This window comes from Mustela lutreola, chromosome 4 (assembly GCF_030435805.1).
Source record: "Mustela lutreola isolate mMusLut2 chromosome 4, mMusLut2.pri, whole genome shotgun sequence".
Lineage (NCBI taxonomy): Eukaryota > Metazoa > Chordata > Mammalia > Carnivora > Mustelidae > Mustela > Mustela lutreola.
In genome coordinates, this window is record NC_081293.1 from 184,968,385 (window position 1) to 184,992,565 (window position 24,181).

Sequence of the window (24,181 nt, forward strand, 5' to 3'; positions counted from 1 at the left end):
GAACTTACGAAACTCAACAACCAAAAACCAAATAACCCAATTAAAAAATGGGCAGAAGACATGAACAGACATTTTTCTAAAGAAGACATACAGATGGCCAACAGAAGAAGCTTAACATCACTCATCATCAGGGAAATGTTAATCAGATACCACTTCACATCTGTCAGAATGGCTAAAATCAAAAACACAAAAAGAAACAACAGGTGTTGGCGAAGAGGTGGAGAAAAAGGAAACTCCTGCACTGTTAGGGGAATGCAAACTGGTACAGCGACTGTGGAAAACAGTATCAAGTTTCCTCAAAAAGTTAAAAATAGAACTACCCTACCATCTAGCAGTCACACTGCTGAGTATTTACCCAAAGGATATATAGCAGCATTATCTACAACAGCCAAGATATGGAAGCAGCCTAAGCGTCCACTGAATGACAAATGGGTAAAGAAGACGTGGTATAAGTATAATAAAATCTTGCCATTTGCAAAGACATGGATGGAGCTAGAACGTTATGCTAAGTGAAATAAGTCAAAGACAAATACCATATGATTTCACTGATATGTGGAATTTAAGAAGCAAAACAAATGAGCAAAAGGAAAAAAGAAAGAGACTAAACAAGAAACAGACTCCTAACTTTAGAGAACAAACTGATGGTCACCAATAGAAGAGAGATGGGCTGGCGAGATGAGTTAAATGGGTGACGGGGACTAAGGAGTGCACTTGTGATGAGGACTGGGTGATGTATGGAAGTGATGAATCACTACATTACACACCTGAAATGAATATCACACTGTAAGTTTACTGGAATTTAAATAAAATTACAAAAATGAGTAAGTTTCTGTGATACTGCTTCCTTTATCTTTGACTCCGTAATTTTTATCAAGCTCAGCAAAACCTACAAAGTTAATTTAAATATGCAAGCGGAAGCCAACTCTAGAGATGACAGAATCCGTAATTAAAATTACAGCTACTCAATTAAAAATCATTGAACTCTTCACACAAATGTTAATAATGTTTATCTATCTCTTTATCTATCTCTTTACATTTATCTATCTCTTTACAATCACATAGCTCTTTCATAAGACAAACTTGTAAGATGTGATACACAAACAGTATACCCTAACCTCATCAAATTGAAGCATGAAGAGGTATATATATTCAGATTTTTTTTAATGTATTAGGAAAGTACAGTATGAAAGAAATCTAACCAGTAATACATGTGAAAAAGGGGTCTAGTGGTATTACTCAACAGGCTTTTTAATATGACAAATGGGTAATGGAATTTGTAAAATGGTAACATTAAGACCAGGTAAACAGATATGCAATGTCTACATTAGCTATTGTAGGACAATGGGCAAACCTCAAGTGATACCACTCTGAGCCTCAGTCACTTACAAAATGGGGGTAATATCTACCCCATAGGATGGTTTTATAAAAGGACTCTGTAAACTGTAAAGGAATTTATAAATATACAGAATAAGAACAGTTTTAATGAAAAATAGATCTATTTTCTGACCACATCAGGATTATTAAAGTGTGAGCTTTATATTTTAAGAAAAGCATTCACTGTCCAATCAAAATACATGTAGAGGAGAACTAGACTAGGCATGTAGAGAGAACTAGGATCCATGCTAACCGTAGAATGGCTGGAAGACCTAAGGAAGCTTCATCAACCTCTAGAAGTTACTAGACAAGTGGTAACTGCCTTCACATATTTCACAAGAAGTATAAATGGGAAATAGATTTTGGTTTCACCAAAAAAGAAAAAAAACTTTTATAATTACTAGTTGCCCTTGAAAGACTTTCTGAATTGTGTGTCTGTGTTTTAGGGGAAGACGTACACACATTCACACACATGTACGTATATTCATTTATGTATTTACATATTTATTTATGAGTATCACAAATGAGAAACTAGAGGTTAAGAAGAGCATTATTAGGTGACATTCTAAAAATGGTGAGAGTGTTTTGGGGAGATAGTACTGAAGAAATAAGTGAATGTCAAGAGCTGAGGTTTCCAGAGTTCGGAGATAAGACAGAAGAGAAGGTCTGATCGCGCAGTGGAGAGGGGAGCCAACACTGAAAGCCGCAGGACAACCAAGAGGAAAGCTGTGACTCATGTTCTAAGGAATCTGAATAAGTGGTTCCGAAGTCTAGATGCAACACAAAGCACACCCAGGTTTTGCAGCCTCCAGAAGTAATCAGATATCAATATCACTCTCTCAACCATCAGATTTCATTGAACAAACATTTTCGGAATGTCTACTCTGTATCTTCTTTCCTAAAAGTGATGCTGTTCTGTTTGTTGTTTTGTCTTTAGTGGTTCACTAGAGGCTGGCCACTGTGAGCAAAGCCAGTGATAGCTTTTGACTGTTCAGTGCCAATAAAATGCTTTTATGGAGTATAAGTTCCTCTTCAAGCTTGTATTCATAACCAACGTATTTTGCTACCTATCCAGCAAATCCTTGTACAGTTATGTGTCTACTGAAATTCCTAAGATTTCTGAAGTTCACAATTTTCTAAATTAAAAGATTTCCAAATTTTTAAAGTTATTAAAAAACACCAAACCCAGTTTTTTACTTCATTTAATTAAACAGCTTACTTTTATTTTAACATTGAAGATCAGTCTCATCTTTTTCTGAAAGATGGCTCTTATCTTATGGATTTAAATCAAAGTCAGAAAAATTCCCCCAAAAGACTAAAATTATCCATGTTCTGAAATATGACTTTAATTGACAAATTCTTCATAACCCAGCTATGAGCTTCATTCTTAGAAAATACCATTTCAGACATTAAAACAATAATTTGCTTTATTTCTCAATTTCAGAAAAAAAAAATTTCAGGAAATGAAAGAGTTTTCTCATTATCTTATACTAAAACTAAATCAAACAGACATGGGTATAATCATGGTGATGTATATGGTGGTAAACATTTCCAACCCAACAGACAAAGCAAGCACATATCTTTAGGAGCTCTTTCTCCTTGTACTAGTTACAAACCAAAGAGATATATTTGTTATAGTTTGGGATTCTTTTACAAATAAATGTTTGATTTTCAAAACAAGCATGTATATTGTGAAATTTAGCTATTTTAGCTATATGAAATGTCTGATTAAAAAAAATAAGACTATTTGCTTGTTTCTTTCTCTATACTACTTATTCACATACTAGGGAAAATAAATAAACTTTTCTGCTTCCAATTCTCAAATGATGTCTCAATTTAAAAAGAATTAGTCCTAACAAGAATGCATCCTTTCCAGACCTACAAAAGATAATACTCCTGTAGAGATTAGCATTTCAAAAAGAACCTTGATGAATTCAAAGACTTAAATGCTCACCACCAGTCCACTAAGCGGCCTTAGTTTAAAAATCACTTAAAATACACATTTATTTAAGTGTTCATCCTTAGCTATGATTTATTAAAGTTGGATTTGAAAAGGACTGCCAAAGATATTCTTGACAGAACCAATTCTTAATCAATGTTGGGCCCTACTGAGAAGGCAGGCAGGAAGGAAAGAAGGAAAGAACACCAGGTGAATGAATACATTCTCAAATTCAAATTAGAAACAACAATTCTTATTTCACCATATCCTGGAGCTTTACACCGAACTAGAATTAACATGTCAGTGGAAAAAAATTAATTCTATTAAAAATTATACATATTTCTAAAACACTGAATTTTAGTCATATTGTCTAGAATATTAAATAATTTTTAAAAGAGCTAAACTAAATAAATCAGAAGTTGGGGAAAGGGGATAATACCAGCTTACCATGTCAAAAATCTTTATCAATTCAACATTTAAGAGTTGCAGTGGTTGTTAATCTACTTCAAAACTCAAAGTGTACTTACTGTTTAAATGTGCTGTTTTAAGAGAGAAGGGAAAAAAAAGGTCACCTAAAACTAAATGCCAGTTTGGAAATAAGCTGAAAGATGGCAGACTGGTGACTGGGGAGGTAACTGGGAAGTAAATGATCACAGAACCTCAAATAAACACTCCACAGCCTGAGAGGGAGAGCTGCTTCTCTGAAAAGGGAAATCCAGGCCTGTCAGGGATGGTGTAGGGGAATCACACAGGGAGTGCACGTTATCTAGCAGAGAACTCCTCTCTAGCTATGAAAAGTTATATGGGGAAAGATGATTTTCTTCTCTATCCAAAGAAAGGGAAAAAAAAAACACACAGAGAAGTAAACACAAGGTATTAGGATGACTCATGGTGGTTAAGAATTAAAACCTGAAAGTGTGTTTATAAAATGCAGGGATATATGTGTGTATTTGGAGATTATGAGACCTTTGCTTATATTAGTAATAGGCTTATTCCAATCAAGTATTACTTAAAATACAGGTGAGGTCTTGGGAGTTTACACGTAACAGCACTGACTACACTAAAACTCAAGATTTGTTATACCTATCTGGGTCTGGGGAAGACCACAGTTACATTAATTAATGGTTTAGAAGTAAAATGAAACATATCTGATAGCAAATCTTACCCTAAATTGGGGATTAGGGGGTGCCTGCTTTGGCATATAGATCAGTAATCCATATTTATAAGTTTCAATTAAAACTCATTTTTCTAATGGAACAATGGTATGGAGCCCAACATTCTGCTTAAAGCCAATAATAAAACTTCCTACTTTGGTTGATGAAGTCATAACACTGGTCCTCCTTTACCTTTAGCTGGATACCCAATTGATAGATGTAATAAAGGAAAAAATAAGCAGCTTCAGGGTATCGGTCTTCTCACAAATGCCAACATATAAAATGATGATACTTAAAAAACATCCCAGTAATGTTTCAGATCACTATATTCTGCTCCATATACATATGATTTCAATATGCAAGACTGATAACAGAGTGTAAATGTTAGCACAGTCCTTAGGATAAGATCTCACCATATAAGGAAACAGCACTAGGCTACAAAAGTTGATTGCAGTCAGCTTTCCTGCATTTCTTCTTGGAGATGGTGATGGTATTATCATCTTTAAATCCTTGTGGAGCTTTCTCTCTGTTTCATTATGCTGAAAACAACAACCTCCTTCTTTGAAACATTATCAGCAGATATGCTATTGTTTTACATGGTGTAGCATATAGTTCTTCAAGATGAATCTGAGATGACAGCTTTAGTGTGAGGGTAGTACATCTTGGTACCATTACTATTATATATATTTTTTTCATTCTTTTAGAGATGTCACCAGTCTAGTGATCGTGCATGCTGGTCCTTAAATGCTCTTTGGCACTGCAGAAAATTCTTGGGCAAATTTAATTCCACCTCTGTTTTATTCTTTATTTAGTTCTGACATTGGTATTTAGTTTAAGTCTACATTATGTACTAATACCTGCTAGGTTACATCCTCTTCCACCTGTCACTAATGTTACTCCAAGATCACTAGGTCACATTAAATATCAGTTTCCAAAACTTACAGGATCTGTATTAACAGTCATCAGCAGATAGACACTTTGAAAGCCTTCATTATTTGCACTGATATTCACAGTTGAAAGCCCTTGACTTGCAAGAACTACTACAATAATCAAGCTGTAAGATACAACAAAGTTTACAGAAGAGATATATTCTGGATCTTCAAGTTTCCTTCTCCGTGAGTTACATGTAGGAAGGCAAATTCAGATGGTGAGAGCTAAGGAGAACTTTATATTGTTAGAATGGGATTGTGGGCAAATCATATTCCTTCTGTGCCATGTTTATTATTATCATTATTACTTGGTCTTTAAAAGTCAGGCTGTTAGAGTATGTTATAGATTTCAAAGCTCTGAAATTTATTCCGACAGAAGTTTTCTTATTATCCTTCCCTTAGGTTTTTCCAAAGAGTATGACACGGGGTGGATATGCCTACTAGTGAGACTAAAATCTGATGAGAAAAGGCTACAAAAATATTTGTTCAGATAAGCCTTGCTGCGTTTCAAAGGGTCTTTATTTCTTTAAAAAAAAAAAAAGTTTAGAAACAGACTATATATAAATGCATCATTTGTCCTGAACATATGAGTTAAGCAGAACATAGCAGGAATAAATACATGAAACGTCGCAGAAAAGTGGCCAGAGGGTTTTTCCTCTGCTATGTTAAGTGGAGGACTTAAATGAAAATTACTAAGCATAAACCAACACACGTGCACGCACACACATTCACCCTCACACCCATGGAGAGCACTACACTTATAGTATATATCTCTGCTAAGCAAACCTTTCTTCCATGATGCTAATCAAATGTCACAAAGACAGAAAGACTATTATTGCTATTTCAAAAACTATTCAGATGGTTGTTTCAAACACTTTTACCTACTCAGGAAAACATGTATCCTAAACCTTTTTTACCTACAGCTCCTTGCCTTCCTCCCTTTTTTTAAAGGGTAGTATATAAAAGTTGCTTCACCCATAATCTTAAACTACATTGTTGTGAAGAAGCATGGCACCCTACAAGGTAAAACACCAAGTCCAGATGCACACAGCCTCAACAAAAAATAGGCCCAAATTCTCACAGCTGGAGTGAGTTTTTTATTTTGCTATTGTAACAGTGAGATAATTAAAAAACAGGACTACACCACACTTTAGTTATTTGTATGTTACATGAACTTCCCTTCTATTCAACAACAAAAAAAGGTACTAGGTGCTCTAGAGGCTTTATACATTTTATGGAGGCGGGGAGGAGGGGAAAGCTTTCGTAGTGTTGCTTTTTAAGAGAGCACAATAGTGAGCCTGAACAACAATAAGCACAGTGCGCTCCTGAGTCAGGTGGGAACTTCCAGGAACCCTCAGAATAATTGCACACATGAAGTGGCCTAAGAACGAAGTCAAGTCAGTAGCTGCCTTAGGAAGTACAGTCTGAAGGAGCCTGGAGAGAACGGATTGGTTCTTTAAGTACAACTTCCAGCTGTTTCATGGAATTTCTAAGTACTTCAGTTCAATTCTGAAGCAGCTTAGATTGCTTAGGCTTTCTTTCAGTTCTAGGTGCCCAACAGGTATAAACTAGATTTTCATATAACTCAAACCCAGGGCAGACTCTCTGAAACATTATGGAATAGAACAGATTCTCTTTGTGAATCCTGGATTCTCAAGAATGATTCCTTGGGAAAAGATCCCGACTAAGGAAGCCGGTATTAAAGGCTGGTATGCCCAGCATTATAGGGTTGGTAAGAATAATACTCATGGCAGCAAATCACAGGGCAGAAAGGAGATGGAAGGAGCAGTGGCTTTTCGATCCATCAGCATGGTTTCACAAAGAGCATTCTTGAGCAATGACTTGTACTTTGAAGTATTATCACTTTTAAGTATCATAGTTGATATGTCAGCTGACATATCATACATGGATCGTACACATATGGATCAAGTCCAGTGAGTTTAAAAATGTGTTAATGTCCATTGGGGAGGGTATGTGCTATGGTGAGTGCTGTCAAGTGTGTAAGTCTGACGATTCACAGACCTGTACCCCTGGGGCTAATAATACATTATATGTTAATAAAAAAGTCTAATAAAAATATGTTAGTGTCAATAAACTAAGAGTACTTCCAAAGTAGGCATATTTGCTATTAACTAAATAAAGAAAAAATTTTATTTATCTATATCTTTATCCCTGTTTCACTTTACCTTCAGCAATTTTCCCTAAAGGTCATATCTAAGTATATAAAATGTAAGTATAGATTAGTTCATTAACTTGTAGGTTTATATCTATCTATTCACATGACACATTCTCTTTGGGGACAAACTGTCAAAACATTTTTATAACATGTTATAATAAAATTCTGAATTTCTCTCTCTTCTACTCTTCACTAATCTACTACTTTTAATTCCAATGTGCTATAGAAATAAAGCAGAATGACCCAGTACACCTAAATAAGAAGGGCTGGTTCTCCCAAGTGTGCTTGGGAGAAACTAGCTCCTACTTGTAATACAGGCTCTTCAACTACCAGACCTACTGCCTCTAAGTCTTCTACATCATAAGTAACATGTCCACCACCCCTCTCACTGGGCTTACCTACACCTGTCCAGTCTCATCCCTGGCTCTTCCCAAGCCTTCCCCTGCATTCTGCAGGAACGTTCATCCCACAGGGCGTTTTCCTTGGTCTTCAACTTACAAAAAACCTGACCCAGGATTCCCTAAGCAGTATCATGCTTTCTATAATTCTCTTTCTTACTCTCAAGAAATGGCTGGAAGGTAAGTGAGTGGAGAAGAAACACAGGGGTTACGAAAGCCAGGTGCCTTTCCAACCTCCAGCCCTGAAGTTAGGCATTTAGATGCCATCCTTTCTCTGGTTCTCACTCATCACTCAGCACTAACCGTCATCATGCTGACCACAGCCTCCTAATCTGTCATTCCCTTAACAACACTATTCCTGCTCTGTGACCTCACCAAAACCTAAAGTCACTGAACTCCCTTCAACACACTCACACCATTGATTCTTTCCTGCCTTAGTGGACTGACTGACTCTTCTTGACCACAGATTAGGTATTTCAATGTTGTCTTCCTGCATATTTTTGTATCCCTTTCTTTTTCACCTTCTAACCAAACTCTCAATATTTGCTTTGTCTACCCTTGATGTTTTGTGCAGAACCAGAGAAATATATAAAACCATATACATTTGGACTCTAGAAGTTTTTAATTTGATCCTTATCTTCACTCAGCAATTCTTGAATTTCTTTCTGATGTACTTCTAGGCTTATTTCACAGGTTTATTTAATCACCTTTCTTTACTGAGTCCCAACTTCACTCTTCACCCCCATTCTCACACAATATGCATTCAATAATAACTGATGTGAGTCCCTTCCTGTGTTCTCATTTTCTCTAATTTCACCTTCTCTTTCCTAGATTTTCTGGGTGTCCTTGAAAAGAACAGTGCCCTCTTCTCTAAAGCTAAGTCCCTAACTTAACCTTGTCTCCGGAGCTTATCTCCTCCTAGCATTAGAGAAATCCATTACCCTACTGGATTAGCCTACCTTCTCTTTAGCACTGTCCATTTCTTCCTCTCAAATAGCTCTGTAAGTTCTGCTTTTAAATATTTAAATACCCACCCGACCTTAAAGCAATGCATTCTAAGATCTACCACCCATCTGGTAAGCGTCTTGTCTTTCTCTTTCCCTTAGTTGCCAAATATCTTAAGTAATCAATGGTTGCTGTAGCCATATCCTTGACTTTTTCTCATGAATCCTAGAAATCTGGTTTCCATCTGTACCTTTATGAAAGTTAAATTTTTAAAGGTCACCAGACACCTAGGCTTTTTTCTAGATCTCGTATTTTCTGGCTTCTAATTCATCATTTCTTCTCTATTCCTACTATTACTGTTCTAATCCAGGCCATTTTATTTGCACTGCCCAGCAATATACATAATGGAAATTTGTAAGTTTCTTTCGAAGTGGTCCCAGTTTCAAGCAAACACATCATCAAACTAATCTTTTTAAAATGCTACAATCAAGTTACATCTTCAGCAAAGAACCTAGAGTTCTCTATCACTGACCACATCCATATCAAGATTAAACTATCCTTCCCAGTTTTCAAGGCTTTTGCATACTTATTCTACTTTTCTGTATGACATGTATACCTCAAATGAGTCCATCTCCTCACTGTCCTTCTCTCCTAATCACTAGAGACCACTCCAATCTCGGTCTCTGGTTCTTTGTTCCGTCTGTTCTCTTTATTCTATTTTCCCCTTGAATCAGCCATCCTTCGACATCGAAAAGCCCCATACTTTATGAAGCCTTTCCCTGCCCCACCTTACATTAACTTCTTTAATTCCTATTTTTACTTTTGTATCACCATAGCGTTTGATTAGTTCGCTAGACATTTCATGTGGAAATACCTGCGTATATTACTGCCATTTACTCAACATAAGGAGACAAGCAGTAGGTACTCACTCAGATTAAAAAAATACTCAGAGGAGAAAGATACAGCACTAAGGGCAGAAGGACTAGCTTGACACTGGATAACTGACTTTGGTCTATATTTTATAGAAAAAGACGTATCATTGTTTTGGGTTATCACCTCTTTATAAGATAACCTTTTTAAAAACATTATTGTGTTTCCAACTGTATGATATCCATCCCTAAGCCAATTACACAAATTTGGGACTACCTCAAAGATCAAGTAAACAGAAAAGTCTAAAAACCTTGTAACTCAAAAAGATAAAACATCCTCTAGTTTTTAATGTATGCATAAATAACACAATGGTTATCATTTTGTAAGACTTCTATGCACCTGCAATTCATTCCTCCTTTTTCTTGGCTTTCTAAGCCAACGTCTCTGTGGGAGTAGCTACCTTATGGACGTGTGTCACAGCAGAAAAGAGCTCTGGCAATCTTGAAGGTGCTTGGAACGCCATACGAATAGGAAAAATGTCAATAAAAAATGTGCACAGACACAATGCATTCAAGTATTTTCTTTAAAAGAACATATATAGGGCGCCTGGGTGGCTCAGTGGGTTAAGCCGCTGCCTTCGGCTCAGGTCGTGATCTCGGGGTCCTGGGATCGAGTCCCGCATCGGGCTCTCTGCTCAGCAGGGAGCCTGCTTCCTCCTCTCTCTGCCTGCCTCTCTGCTTACTTGTAATTTCTCTCTGTCAAATAAATAAATAAAATCTTTAAAAAAAAAAAAAAAAAAAAAAAAATAAAAGAACATATATAGAGAAAATTCTATTTAACACCTAGAACACTAAGAGTTAGAGACATGAGCATAAACACATGACTAAGATACTCAAGTCAAAATTGTGAATGTATGTCTTCCCTATTAAGATTTTTATCACTCCCTCCAAATTATCACATATTTTAATTTTCAGGTATCAATATTTAATACCCTATGTTGCCACCGTCAGAGCAATGAGTAATGAGTCTAGACCACTGCAACGGTTTTTGTTAAAATATATTAAGAGCTGACCCTACAGAAACAACCTGAAATAAAACTGTCACTAGACTGTTATACTTAATGACAGGATCTACGCTTTATTCAGCCCTCAAGACCTAACTAAAGGTCACCATACAGAATAGGCTCTCAAATATTTGACTAATATTTTGTTGTAATAAGGGCAGTATACAAAAGCACCACCTGGAAAAACATGTGACAGTAGAATGAAAAGGAAAATATCATTAATCAGAAAATATTTTCTAATGGAATCTTTAAGAAAATAAAAAAAGAGGCACTTTACATTCATCATGACTTAAATCATTCACTCCAGTTCTCTATTTCCTACAGTGGCACTAAAGTCATTTCAGGGTAGCAGTTTTTAAATTCTCTTCCTGGGGTGGGGGGTGGGGTGGGGTACCACCAAGCTCTTTATAAATCTAATAGCTATGGATTTTCTCCACAGAAAAATATGGACAGCTGTACATACGTACAAAACTTCGCTAGTCCATCCAAAGGGTTCTGAATTCTGGCGTTTACAGTTTCTGATTTAAGAAACAGACTAGTTACTTTTTTAAAAAGTTGGGATGTAAAAGCATAAAAAGTTTCCCTTGTGCATGAGACATTCATTTAACAAAAACTATTCTGAAATTTTTTAGAATTTTTCATTCTTTACCATCATTTGGCTTCATCAACTTACTTGCTATATGAAGTGGTACTTTCTTTTACGTGTTGTGTAATTTCTTCTGTGCTTTAATATAATTAATTACCAACATGATTTCAAGACTTAACTTTTTAAAAAAACTATACTATCGAAATATTAGGTAAGCAAAATGGTGAGACTTATTATTCTAGGCTTACAAGGGCTCAAAATTACAAAGTTAAAGGATAATCTTTAGCTTTTCAATGTGAAAATAATTAAACTGAAACCTAAGTGCCCAAGATGCATTTTCCTGATGTTTGGTGTGTGTCAAAAGTGTGAAGAATAAAGAAGTAGGCAGGGAGAGAGTTTTGGGTTCTAGCAAGTATAGATAAAATACCTGACAATTTTTTGGCCTTGGCAAGGAAGGAAAAAGGAGAGAGAAAGCGACCACAGGAAAGAAGCCTTGTTTAACAGGCGGATCGCTCTCTCAACACAAAGAAGTAAAGTAAAGAAACCATCTGTCTTGGTAAGCAGATCCAGGTGATGAAAGGCTTGCACTGATAGCTAGAGAAAGCTATCTATTAGTAAGCTTCACTACAGGGAGCCCAAAGCCTAGGAACCCTAGCACCACAGAAGACATTAAGTGGATGTCTTGGCTTCTTACAGCAAAAATGAAACTGTAATTAAACCATGATCAAAGGCTTCTGTCTAATAAGTCGACAGTGTTTTACTTGTATTTTCTAAATTTCTTGTAATGCTGCCCTAAAGTCAGTTTTGAATAGAAATTAGAGATTGTCACTTATGCAGAATCTTACAAAAATATTTAAATGGCTAGATGATTACCTGTTCCTATACCTCAGTTAACCAAATCAAAGGACATCAAAGAACAGATTTTAGTTTACCCACTATACCTGAGGACAAAGCTATTCCATTTGCTGTATTATACCTAACAGAAAATAACCAGACTTCATATAGAGAGGTAATCTTGAAAAATGCCAACATGATATTATCTCATCTCCTAATGTGTTTTTTAAATAATTATTATTTTAAAATCCTTAGGATTCCTTTTTTGGTATTCACATTACTCTTTTAATATTTTTAACAAATAAAGGCATATCTTTTATCGTAATTGTTTTTTGAAAACGTCAAGAAGAGATCTGACTTTCCCCATTCTTCCCAGATATTTAATCAGGCAGAATATGGTCATGTTTTTCTGAATCAGCTTTTGTCCACTGCTCAGAACTCCATTCAGTTTATCAGCTTTAAAACTATTTTTGAAAAAACTGTGTATTATCCAAAAACATCACTGTATATCATGCCCTAATAAAGTACTTCACTATCTTCTGTGATCAAAATTACCTACAACAACTTACATGGCCTAATTTTAGAGGATCCCCAATCTCTTCTCCTCCACCTTAGTCTCATTCTGGCCAGGTACTTGTAATATAGCTTTATTATCACATTTCAATTTTTAAACAATGACGTTTCCAAACAGGTATCTCACAGAACTACCGTTCATTCCATAAAAGTGTTACACTACTATGGTTGCTTCTCACATACAATGTTTACCCCATATTCAAGTTTCTGATAAATCAACTGTAAGTTGAAATTCTGTTTCTGAGGCATTTCCTGGTATACTAGGCAGTGCATTAGAAAAGAGATATTGCATTTAGTCTATAATAATTAACCTTCTAAATATAATTAACAACCATTCAAAAAGAAAGTGCAAATGTGCAAATGAGAGACAACAAAAACAGTTTCTAAACATGTAATGCATTAATATAGGCTATAAATCCATACAACTAAAAATAATTGCTGACAACATCCTTCTGAGCATTAAACAACACCACCAATTGTTTTATATGTTTTCTTTCTTCTCAAGTATTCAAAGAAATGCAATAGACATTATCTTAATTTTCAATTTTTTCATGAGTATATTAGGATATTACCATTTTTTTTCACAAATCAGAAAACAAGGAACTACCATTATCTTTGCATAATTTCAGTAATAGAGCCAAAATAAGAACAATTCTAGCTAATCTCATCTGGGATCTTAATTAGTACTACAAGTTTATTTGTGTGAGTTAAAAATAGTATCACTCATGAGAAACAATGCCAAAATTATTATGCTAATAAATCGTGTTGAAGGCCTAATGAAGAAATACTTTAGCAACTATGAGGTAACACACTAGTTGTAGGCATGAGGAACGTTTATATTGGCTCTTTTGGGTGTATACATTAAATGCGAAATCAGAAAGGAATCATGCAAAAATCCGGTTGCCCATGCAAGCACCCCAGAGTCTAATCCTCTCCTCTCAGTTCTGTTGTCAGGCCACAGTAGTGTGGAGACTTGTAGGCTGCTGTCCTTGTTGTAATGAATGGGAAGAGGCTGACAGTGGCATGGTCGAAACCTTCACCTCTTCTTCCCCTGTGGAAAAGTCAGTCATGGTCTAGTTATGGGTGACTAGATTTGTTAACAGTCCCTTTAAAAATGATTTCAATATTTGGAATACTGATACATATATAAAATACATGCTTAAATGGCTGGAATCTGGGTGTGAAACAAGACATGAATTTTAAAATATAAACTTATCAAGTACCTAGAAAGTAGTTACACTATAAACACACCCTTCAATTTAATACTATGTCAGATATAAGAACAAATATAATAGATTTAGGATTATAAATAGACAAAAAGAAAAAAAAGAGAGAGACCAGGAAAGCCATTCTTTTCCAAGCCAATTGGACCCCTTTTAAATTCAGATACTAACAGTTAATAGTATTTTGTGAAAAAAATTAAAAAGAAGTTCACAGATGTGAAAATATGTTTTTTAAAAGGAAAAATGACAAATTCATGTTTTAAAGGCAGAAATTATGTCCATAAAAAATAAACAAAAAGATATAAATATCAATTCAGCAAATTACCACACAGCATCTGATAATTCACTGTGTACTCTGAAGGAATTAGAAAAGAATAAATGCTAATGGTACAACGATCCAATTGACTGAAAGCGAGATGACTACTTCTAGGTCAGAGAAATACACGAAATGAGATCAGTTCTCCTAATTATAATTGATAATTACTGGACTACAAGTGACTTGTTTCACATATGACTCAAAATCCAATCAAGTCACTGTTAAAATAGCTAATTCGGTAATAAAATTTAAAGAAAAATGTCCTCTTATAAGTAAAATTTGAATGAACAAAAACATGAAAAAAATCCAATCCTAAACAGTTTCAAGTATTTCTCTAAGAATATCTTAAACCAACAATGCTTAATAGACTGAGACTTAATATTATTTGTTTTCCAAATAATTTTTAGCATCATAGAATAAAAAACATCTTGGCAGAGAGTTCTTTGAAAAACAAATCTGAAAAATTACATTTGGAAATATTTAACTGACAGATTTAACTAACACAATGAAGGAAGACTCTCAGCCTTTAGAACAGGTTATTTCCTAATTTTTCAGTAAATTGGCCAAAATTCTATAAACTCCAAGTACATAGCAAGAAAGTTGTGTAGAGGAAATTCTAGACTACAGTTCTTGGTGAGAACATGGTACTGATAAGGACTACGCAAGAGATTAATTTTTATCAAGTCAATAAACTTCATTCTACTTTGTAAGTTATAGGCCATATCCCTGAGCTGGGCCAATTGTCTCATCAATAGTTACTGTTGATGAAAAGGGACCTGAAAGTGTGTGAGAGCAACAATCAATTACTATGGGAAGAAAGCCAAGTTAAAGTACATGCCAGTGATCTTCATTTGTGAAGGTGAACAACATCGTACTGGAAAAACACTTCAGTTTGAATGTGGAATCTGGATCCTTGTCCTAATTCTACTACTAATTGAATGTTTGACCTTTAATAAATTATTTAACTTTCTGAAACACAGCTTTGCTTTTTCTAAAAGAACTAGTTGAACAAGATAAGTCACTTTTTTATGAAAAGTTACTTCTTAAACAAAAGCACATGGTTCCAATAACAAAAAAGATCTGAATGGACCTACTATAATTGTCCACTAATCAAAGTTTTCCCCCAAGAATATTTATTTCAAAAATCCTTCCAGGCTTAGCAAACTGGATGAGCAGCCAAGAAAATGCTGCTAAAAGGATTTTACCTAATTAAGAAAATAACTAATTTTAAACAAACAAAAAAAGTTTTCATGTAGGCGTAAGAAATGGAAGCCGCATTTCTGTCAAGCCTCTGGCAACTGTCCTTCCCATGATAGGTTTCAGACATACCAATTTTTAATAATTTAACTGAAACAAACCAAAACTAAAAATTTAAATACAAATATATAATAAATACAGACATGGTATCTGTAGGATATACAGGTGACTGACACCTGAGTATTTGCTCCTAAAGGCCAGGGACCCTACTGTGTTTTGCTCTACATAGCTAAAGAATAAATAAATATACATGCCTTTTCCAGTGTTGAATACTGTCTAAGCATATCTTATAGTGGCAGGTATCATAGAAATAGAAGGTACTCTCCATTTTGAAGCACTTCACCAACAGCTACCCTGGTTAAGATACCATGATATTCATTTCAGGATACAAAGTTGAACCTATTTGAAGGGTTCAACTCAAGTACAACTGATTTACAACTAGGGGTGGGGGAAGCAGATATTGCTTAGGTATTAAATTGCTTCAAATCAGACACAGTTAAAATGAACATAGTTTTCTAGAATTTTACTTTCTGTCATTTCTAATTGTTACTGAAAATCCTAAATGATCCAGCTACAAATATGTAATTATTCTGTTTTGAGGTTTAGCACATTCATCTTCCTGAAATATTTGCCAAATATTTATAGGACATGAGAGTATTCTGTGTAACTCTTAATAACAATTTTAAATATTTTGTTGCATTAAACTACAATTTCTCTTGTCATCAGAGATTTAAAAATGATCTAATAATAAAGTTTAATCATAAGTCACCATTTAAATACCAAACAAGTATGCAGAGTCAAAAACTGAAAATCTGAAATAACAAACTCTCCCAACCTCCCACAAAATATGACAATGATTCAGAACCTACAAGTTGGTGACTTCATTCTTAGAATTTCTGGGAAAAAAAAGTATTTTAGGCTCTACAGTTGAGTATATGTTAAAAGGAAAACCCACAAAGGTAAGACCACAATTTAATGCCACATTTTTTTCATAAAGTATCTAGTTTAGATGAAGATTTCAAATGACTAACATCTGGACAACTACACTCACAAATCAGTAATTATTCATTACTGCTGTGGCACTCTCACAATATATACTGACTTGAAATATTTGGGTTAAAATTATTCTTTCTGTGCTAATGGAAAATATGGTAACTGTGAAATCAGAAGAACAGATAACTTACTGAAGACAGTCATGTAATAAGTCAAATAAAAGTATACAATGAAGACAACTAAGAACTGAAGTCCCACAAAGGCACCCTTCTTCCTATAATATCAAGTCCACACTGTGTTGCCTCACTGTCAGAGCTCCCCATGTTCTCGTCCGTCCTATTTATACAATACATGAAGCACTTCCCATTACTGAAGGCAGTTCCATTGCTTCTTAATGAAATGACATACTAATTCCTGCCTCCACCCCTTAACTCAGGAGTTCCCATTAGTATAAAGGTCTTTCTCTTTTCCCCACTAACCCAAATCCAAGATACCATAGTACAGATCAATTCCTACTTCTTCAGTGAAGCCTCCCCAATAATTATAGGCTCTTAGATTCCAGTTACCATATAGTTACCACTCTCATACATAATATTAAATTTATTTCTTCAACTACACTGCAAAATACCTGGAAATAGTACCCATATCTTATAGTTCTTTTATATTACCCACATGGCCTAGTTCATTGCTGGGCAAACAGGAACCCAAATATTGTAATTGGTTTATTATTTTATTTTTAAATGTTTAGGATATTTAGGGGAACTTAAACTCTTAATGTTATAATGAGTTATGAGATGCACTACCAGTCATTAAAATGCCACGTTTCTAAATGATTAAAGCAAAACAAAACAAAATCACACTCTAATATACTGTCTTGAATGGAAGAAAAAAAAAGCAGTATCAGGAACTGAGTACTTAAGTGTTTCACAAGTGAATATCACATAGAATGAGAAGACTGAAACGTGTCACTCTGAATTACCTACTAACTACCATAATCAAATGAACAAATATCATGAGTCCCACTAATATACAAACAGCTACATTGGTGTAACATGCTTATGTAAATTAACTTCACTGTATCACCTGTTAAATTCACTATATCAAAAGCCACAAACCATATTCTCTTAACCCATCTATTTGTCTTGAAAATGAAATGTGGTTGGTCACAAAGAGAACAGAGCCAAAGAACTCTGATGGATCTCTTCGAATTCACCTATCAACCTTGCTAAACACAAGAGAACAAACGACTTGCTGGTAACATGATTACAGTTAAGACTGTGCCATGCCATATCTTAAAGGCCATGACAAGGGATAACAATAAATTTTATTTATTTTAATTATGTTAACAGAGTAGGGACTATTCCATCCTACTTCAGAAAATCAGGAGAGAGACAAATTCTCCCTTTTACCAGTCATCTCTAAAATCCAAATTAAGTAAACTTTTTAAAAAGCTATTAATAAGAAGAATTCCTGTAGATATAGAAGTCACTCAATCTAATAAATGTCATATGGGACCTTAAAACCCCAAAGTTCTGAAACCTTCAAGGGTAGCAGTACAAAACCAGAAGTAGTCTGGCATCACTTACGAGGAACCTAATGTTTTCCCCAGAAATAAAAACATGACAGACCAAAAGGGAAAGTAGCTCTCCTTGAACAAAAGCTTTTTCACAGAAAGTATACACATATGTCTGTGAAACATTAATAATCAGAGTTCTCAAATATTAAGTATTTTATTAACATATAGCACAGTTTTTGTGTGTGTGTTTGCGCATGTGTTATCAGTCAAAATAAGTAACTGCCAAAAGTAGAGAGTGGCTTTATCCCTCATGCTCTCACTAATTACCATTTCAAAAAAATTTTTTGAATCAATTTACTTTCAGAATGTATAATTGGAATTTGTACCATGGTGTTGGACTTCCCAGCACCATAATTTCAGAGCACATTTTTTTTCTTTTTCTTTGTGCATTTATATTCCATATGAAAGTTTAGTAACTACCCTGTTAAATAAAATGCTTCCAAGTTGTAAGTAGGTATAATACTCCACCATCCTTATAAAGCTCAATATTACAAGGCATCCATCCAATTAAAATTTTTTTAGATTATGATAAGGACTTTTTTTCCCCACAGAAATTTCCAAGAATAATAAGTACTCTCTGTTACTCAAAAATTCCCTCCCTACCCACCCAACAACCTGAAGGCATGAGTTATTCACAAATTTTCAAAGGCTATAAACGAACCTACCTGCTATAGGGATCCCTCCCAGACCTGTGTTGTGCTGTGGCGGGAGATTCAAGTCCAAGAAATTACTATTTGAGGTGGGGTTTGCTGTGTGGTTCAAGTGCATGATGCTATTGCGTGGAAAGGCCATCCAAGGATAGCGGGCTGCCTGGCCTGGAAAACTGAATGAATTATAAACTGCTCGGTGCTGCTGAAATTGAGGGAACCTCTGTGGCAAGACTGAAAAGGTACTATTGAGAGAGTTGGCATTTGTCGGTGCAGCAGGATGCAGGAATCCAGAGCCCGGACCTTTGGCAGTTGTAGTGTGTGAAGAGGAGTTCTGAAGAGATGTGGGCGAAAGGGAAGGCTGGTCTTGGACTGACAGTTCCTTTTCAATCAGGTCTGCTAAGGCTTTTCGAGTGACATCAAAGGGATCAAAACCCAAGTCATCCTCTGGTTGTTTAGAAGAACCAAAGCCAAATGCTGCTTGCCAGTCTGTAGAGGATGATACTGGGATTGTTTCTGTTGGGAAGACAATCAGTGATAAATTTAAAATACATAGCTCACTTGTACACCTAACTGGTGTCCATACCAGTGAAAGTTAAACACATCGTATTACAAGATAAAGGCAAATATATCCAAAATCTGTATGATTTCTTAGCATATTAAATTATAATATTATAAAGAACCTAGATGTCCATCAACAGATGAATGGATAAAGAAGATATGGTGGGTATATATATATATATATATATACACAATGGATAAAGAAGCTGTGGTATATATCTACAATGGAATATTATTCAGTCATCAAAAAGAATGGAATCTTGCCATTTCCAACAACGTGGATGGAACTAGAGTGTATTATGCTGAGTGAAATAAGTCAATCAGAGAAAGACAATTATCATATGATCTCCCTGATATGAGGAATTTGAGAGGCAGAGTGGGGGGTTTGGAGGGTAGGGAAGGAAAAAATGAAACAAGATGGGATCGGGAGGGAGACAAACCATAAGAGACTCTTAATTTCACAAAATAAACTGAGGGTTGCCGGGGGGAGGGGTTAAGAAGAGGGTGGTTGGGTTACGGACACTGGGGAGGGTATGTGCTATGGTGAGTGCTGTGAAGTATGTAAGCCTGATGATTCACAGACCTGTACCCCTGGGGCAAATATACTATATGTTAATAAAAAAAATTATTTTTTAAAGATTATAATGTTATAAAAGGTCTCATATACTTCTAGCAATGATTTCATTTTAAGTTACCAAGTTCAAAAAACTGAATGATATAGACTGATTTTGGTAATCAAAAAAACAAAGTACTTGAAACCCAAATTATACCTTAAGCTATTCATAAACAAAACCTGGAAAAAGTTCAGTGAAATAAGGTAATAAATACGATGTGACAGACTTCAATTAATAAAGTTTATTTTTAAAAATGCACTTATCAAAGACAAAGTCTAAGTAATTTTGAATATATGCTTTATATAATGCTAGGGGAAAAATTGTTAACAATGAAAAAAACCTACTTAAAACTTTACGTATTTTTTAAAATTGTCTGCTCCACTGATAATAGGTGCTATATTTTCAATGTTAATTTTATGCCATCCTTCATAGTAATTAGAAAATTTAGAATGAATAAAAATAAAAACGGCTCAAAAATGCCAAAATATAATTTTCAATATTAACAAACCTCTTCATCAGCTGGAGAAAAAAACAAAAATTTAACTATCTAAACACAAATACAATAAAAAAATGTAAGCCCTTAAAAATTCTTAGAGGAATAACCATTTTATTATCAGAGAAATGATCTATCCCTTGATTTCTAGAGAAATCTGTTAACACGGTAAGTTCTAGGTCATTTAACTACTTATCCAACCATCTTACTCCATGCAGTTTAAATGTTTACAACTTATGAAAAATGGAGTGGGGGTGCTTAAAGTGGTAAAAGCACATCAAGCAAGCTCTCATTTCAGCCTGAGTAAAAATATTAACATGCAGTAGTACTGCTGTATACCTGATGTGAAGAGACTCTGTGGCTCTGGTGCTGTAGGCCAGTCACTGGATGTCTGTGGGGAGCTGGGGAAAGGAGGAAGCCCACTTGGGATTGGGTTGGGATGGCGAAAGTTATCTGAGAATAACGACTGTGACTCAGTTACTGCCCCTTCAAAAGGAGACCGTGCACTGTGATTGGATGAACTGATGGGGATGACTGGATTGGATTTTGATAAACCAGGTGGTGGTGAAGGCGTATCACTGTTAGATATCTAAATAGGAAAAGAAAAGAATAATCAATAGAAGTTTATACAGTTTAATAAGCTGCCGTTAAAAAAGCTTGGAACAAACGGCATTACAACAGTGGTCTTCAAACTGGGGTGCTTAAAGACTTTTGTATGAGAACATGAACTTGCAAAAAATCCATCAGTTACATATGTACTCTTTTCTAAAATTGACTCCTCCTTGAGAAGACTAAGTCAGTCTCCTCTCCTTTCAGAATCTATCTTCTCACTTTACAAAGAAAAGACTATTACTGCTCACTCTTTGGGATCTAACTATAGTAATCTGACCAGGAGTGAAAACTTTCTGAGAGCACCAAATATATTATTAGGAAAACTCAGGTTGGTGATAAAAGTGACTAATGACTAGATTGTTTTGCAAACTAAATGATTCCCAATACTTAAGTTTGTTTTTTTCTTAAGATTTTGTCTATTTATTTGACAGAGAGAGAGAGTATAAGCACGAGGAGCAGCAGGCAGAGGAAGCAGGCTCCCAACAAGCAGGGAGCCCAGGACTCTGGGATCATGACTTGAGCTGAAGGCAGACACTCAACCAACTAAGCCACCCAGGTGCCTAATACTTAAGTTTTAAACAAAATGGAAAAAAGATCTTATCATGTTATTTCTAAACACATCATTAAAAATAATTTTTGTGGGGCGCCTACGTGGCTCAGTCATTAAGCATCTGCCTTCAGCTCAGGTCATGATCCCAGAGGGTCCTACGATTGAGCCCCACATCAGGCTGCTTGCTCAGCAGGAAACCTGCTTCTCCCTCTCTCACTCCCCCTGCTCGTGTTCCCTCTCTTGCTGTCTTTCTCTCTCTGACAAATAAATAAATAGAATCTTAAAATAAATAAATATTTTTTTGTGATGATTCTTCATATGATTCTTAGGTATTTAATTCAGAAGTTCAAAAGTATGATATGATAATACTCTTTCTTCCATCCACTTACATGAATAAGACACTCAGCACTGACATTTACAAAAATGAAAACATGACTAACGGTGCTGAAACTTGTTTCCTTGTACCAACAGGTAATATTCACCCATGGATACATGAAAACCAATTTTATTTATTTATATATTTTTTAAAGATTTTACTTATTGAGAGAGAGAGAATGCACGTGCACATGCAAGGAGGGTGGGGCAGAGAGAGAGGGAGAAGCTGACTTCCCACTGAGCAGAAGCCTGATGCAGAGCTTGATCCCAGGACTCTGGCACCATGACTTAAGCTGAAGGCAGATGCTTAACCAACTGAGCCACCCAGGTGCCCCATGAAAAGCAATTATAACAGAGACCTATCCATCTCATTAAAAATGAATTTCTAATACAATTTTAGTGTTTGTGTTTAATGATTAATTTTATCAAAATTTCTATTTATGTAAGTTGCTTTGATCAAATCAGAACTATGAATAAAAATTCAGAAGAAAGTAAGTTGGGGGACCCCTAGGTGGTGAAGTCAGTTAAGTATCCGACTCCGTTTCCGCTCAGATCATGATCTCAGCGTCCGGAGACTGAGCCCCCTAATGGGCTCTGCACTCAGTGGGAAGTCTGCTTAAGTTTTTCTCTCTCTCAAATAAGTAAATACACCTTTATTGTTTGGTTGGTTTTGGGTTTTTTTTAGATTTTATTTATTTATTTGACAGACAGAGATCACAAGTAGGCAGAAAGGCAGGCAGAGAGAGGCCACCAAACAGAGAGCCCGATGCCCGCTCGATCCCAGGACTCTGAGATCATGACCCGAGTCGAAGGCAGAGGCCCAACCCACTGAGCCATCCAGGCACCCTAGTAAATACATCTTTTTAAAAAAAATTTTAAAAGAAAGAAAATTGGCATTTAAAGCCTTGTGTCAGAAAAAAAATACTGTTTCCACTTAAAAATTCATGTATATTTTTGAGAGAGGTATACGCCTGTCAAGAATAAACTATATTGCTGAGGCGCTTCGGTGGCTTGGTCAGTTAAGTGTCTGCCTTCGGCTCAGGTCATAACTCAGGGCCCTGGGATCGAGCCCTGCATCAGGCTCCAGGCTCAGCATGGAGTCTGCTTCTCCCTCTGCCCCTCCTCCCTGCTCATGCCCGCTCTCTCATGAGCATGTTCCTTCTTTTAAATAAATAAATCTTAAATAAATAAATAAATATATATATATATATATATATATATATATATATATATACACACTGTATTAAAATTCTGTAAACGCAGAAGTAGAATGAGTAGAATGAGTTCAAGAAGAACATGGAATGATGTAAAATTTGATTGTTTAAAAAAAGGAATAAATTCTGGGGCGCTTGGGTGGCTCAGTAGGTTAAGCCTCTGCCTTCAGCTCAGGTCATGATCTCAGGGTCCTGGGATTGAGCCCCGTTCATCAGGCTCTCTGCTCAGCAGGTAGCCTGCTTCCCCCTCTCTCTCTGCCTGCTGCTCTGCCTACTTGTGATCCCTCTCTGTCAAATGAATACATAAAATATATTTTTTTAAAAAGTATAAATTCTTAAAATGACAGAGCAACAAAATATTTGATATTTGAATCTCTTAGATACTTATTAAAAAGCAATGTAGTGCTTTTATTTAAAAATACCAATATCTACAATACCCTGAAAATTACATGATTCTTAAGTTAATATGAAAAAATCTTTAATGTTAACCTAAAATATACAAAGGACATATTGATTTGCAAATTCTTTCATAGAACCTATGAGCAAAAATTTTGGAAAAGCAGTGTATTTTAGATCCCTAAGTTTCTCACAAACACTGTGGGGAACTGGACATTCCTTATGGAACAGATTAGAACTACATTTTTCTGTACCAATGCAGGAAGGTATATAGGAACTTACACAGTGAAAAACTAGCACCTAGACAAGATGATACAAAGCAGTATACAAAGTTCAGGACCTCACTCAATGTGGATCACTATCAATGCAGATACAACTTTGAACTATTTGGTTTATTATTTCAAAGCCCATAGTCATTTGGGGGAAAGAGAAAACTGCTGGGGGCAAGGACACTGTGAGAAACAGAAAATTAAAGCTGACAAGACGCAAAACGGGGAGCATGTAACAGAAAAA

At 35.5% G+C, this 24,181-nt stretch overlaps 1 protein-coding gene across 6 annotated transcripts in view; it reads right to left on the reverse strand.

Moving 5' to 3' along the window:
- CNOT4 (CCR4-NOT transcription complex subunit 4) overlaps window positions 1-24,181 on the reverse strand; it is a 140,417-nt gene that overhangs the window by 13,675 nt on the left and 102,561 nt on the right. For 4 of the 6 annotated variants that reach the window (XM_059171935.1, XM_059171938.1, XM_059171936.1 and 1 more), the window contains exons 9-10: window positions 20,861-21,110; window positions 18,872-19,369 (exon numbers count right to left, since the gene is read on the reverse strand). In XM_059171935.1, the coding sequence (XP_059027918.1) occupies window positions 18,872-19,369; window positions 20,861-21,110 (748 nt within the window). Of the gene's footprint in view, window positions 1-10,591; window positions 13,893-18,871; window positions 19,370-20,860; window positions 21,111-24,181 lie in introns of those variants that run through there. The other 2 variants (XM_059171940.1, XM_059171939.1) reach the window with 1 other exon arrangement.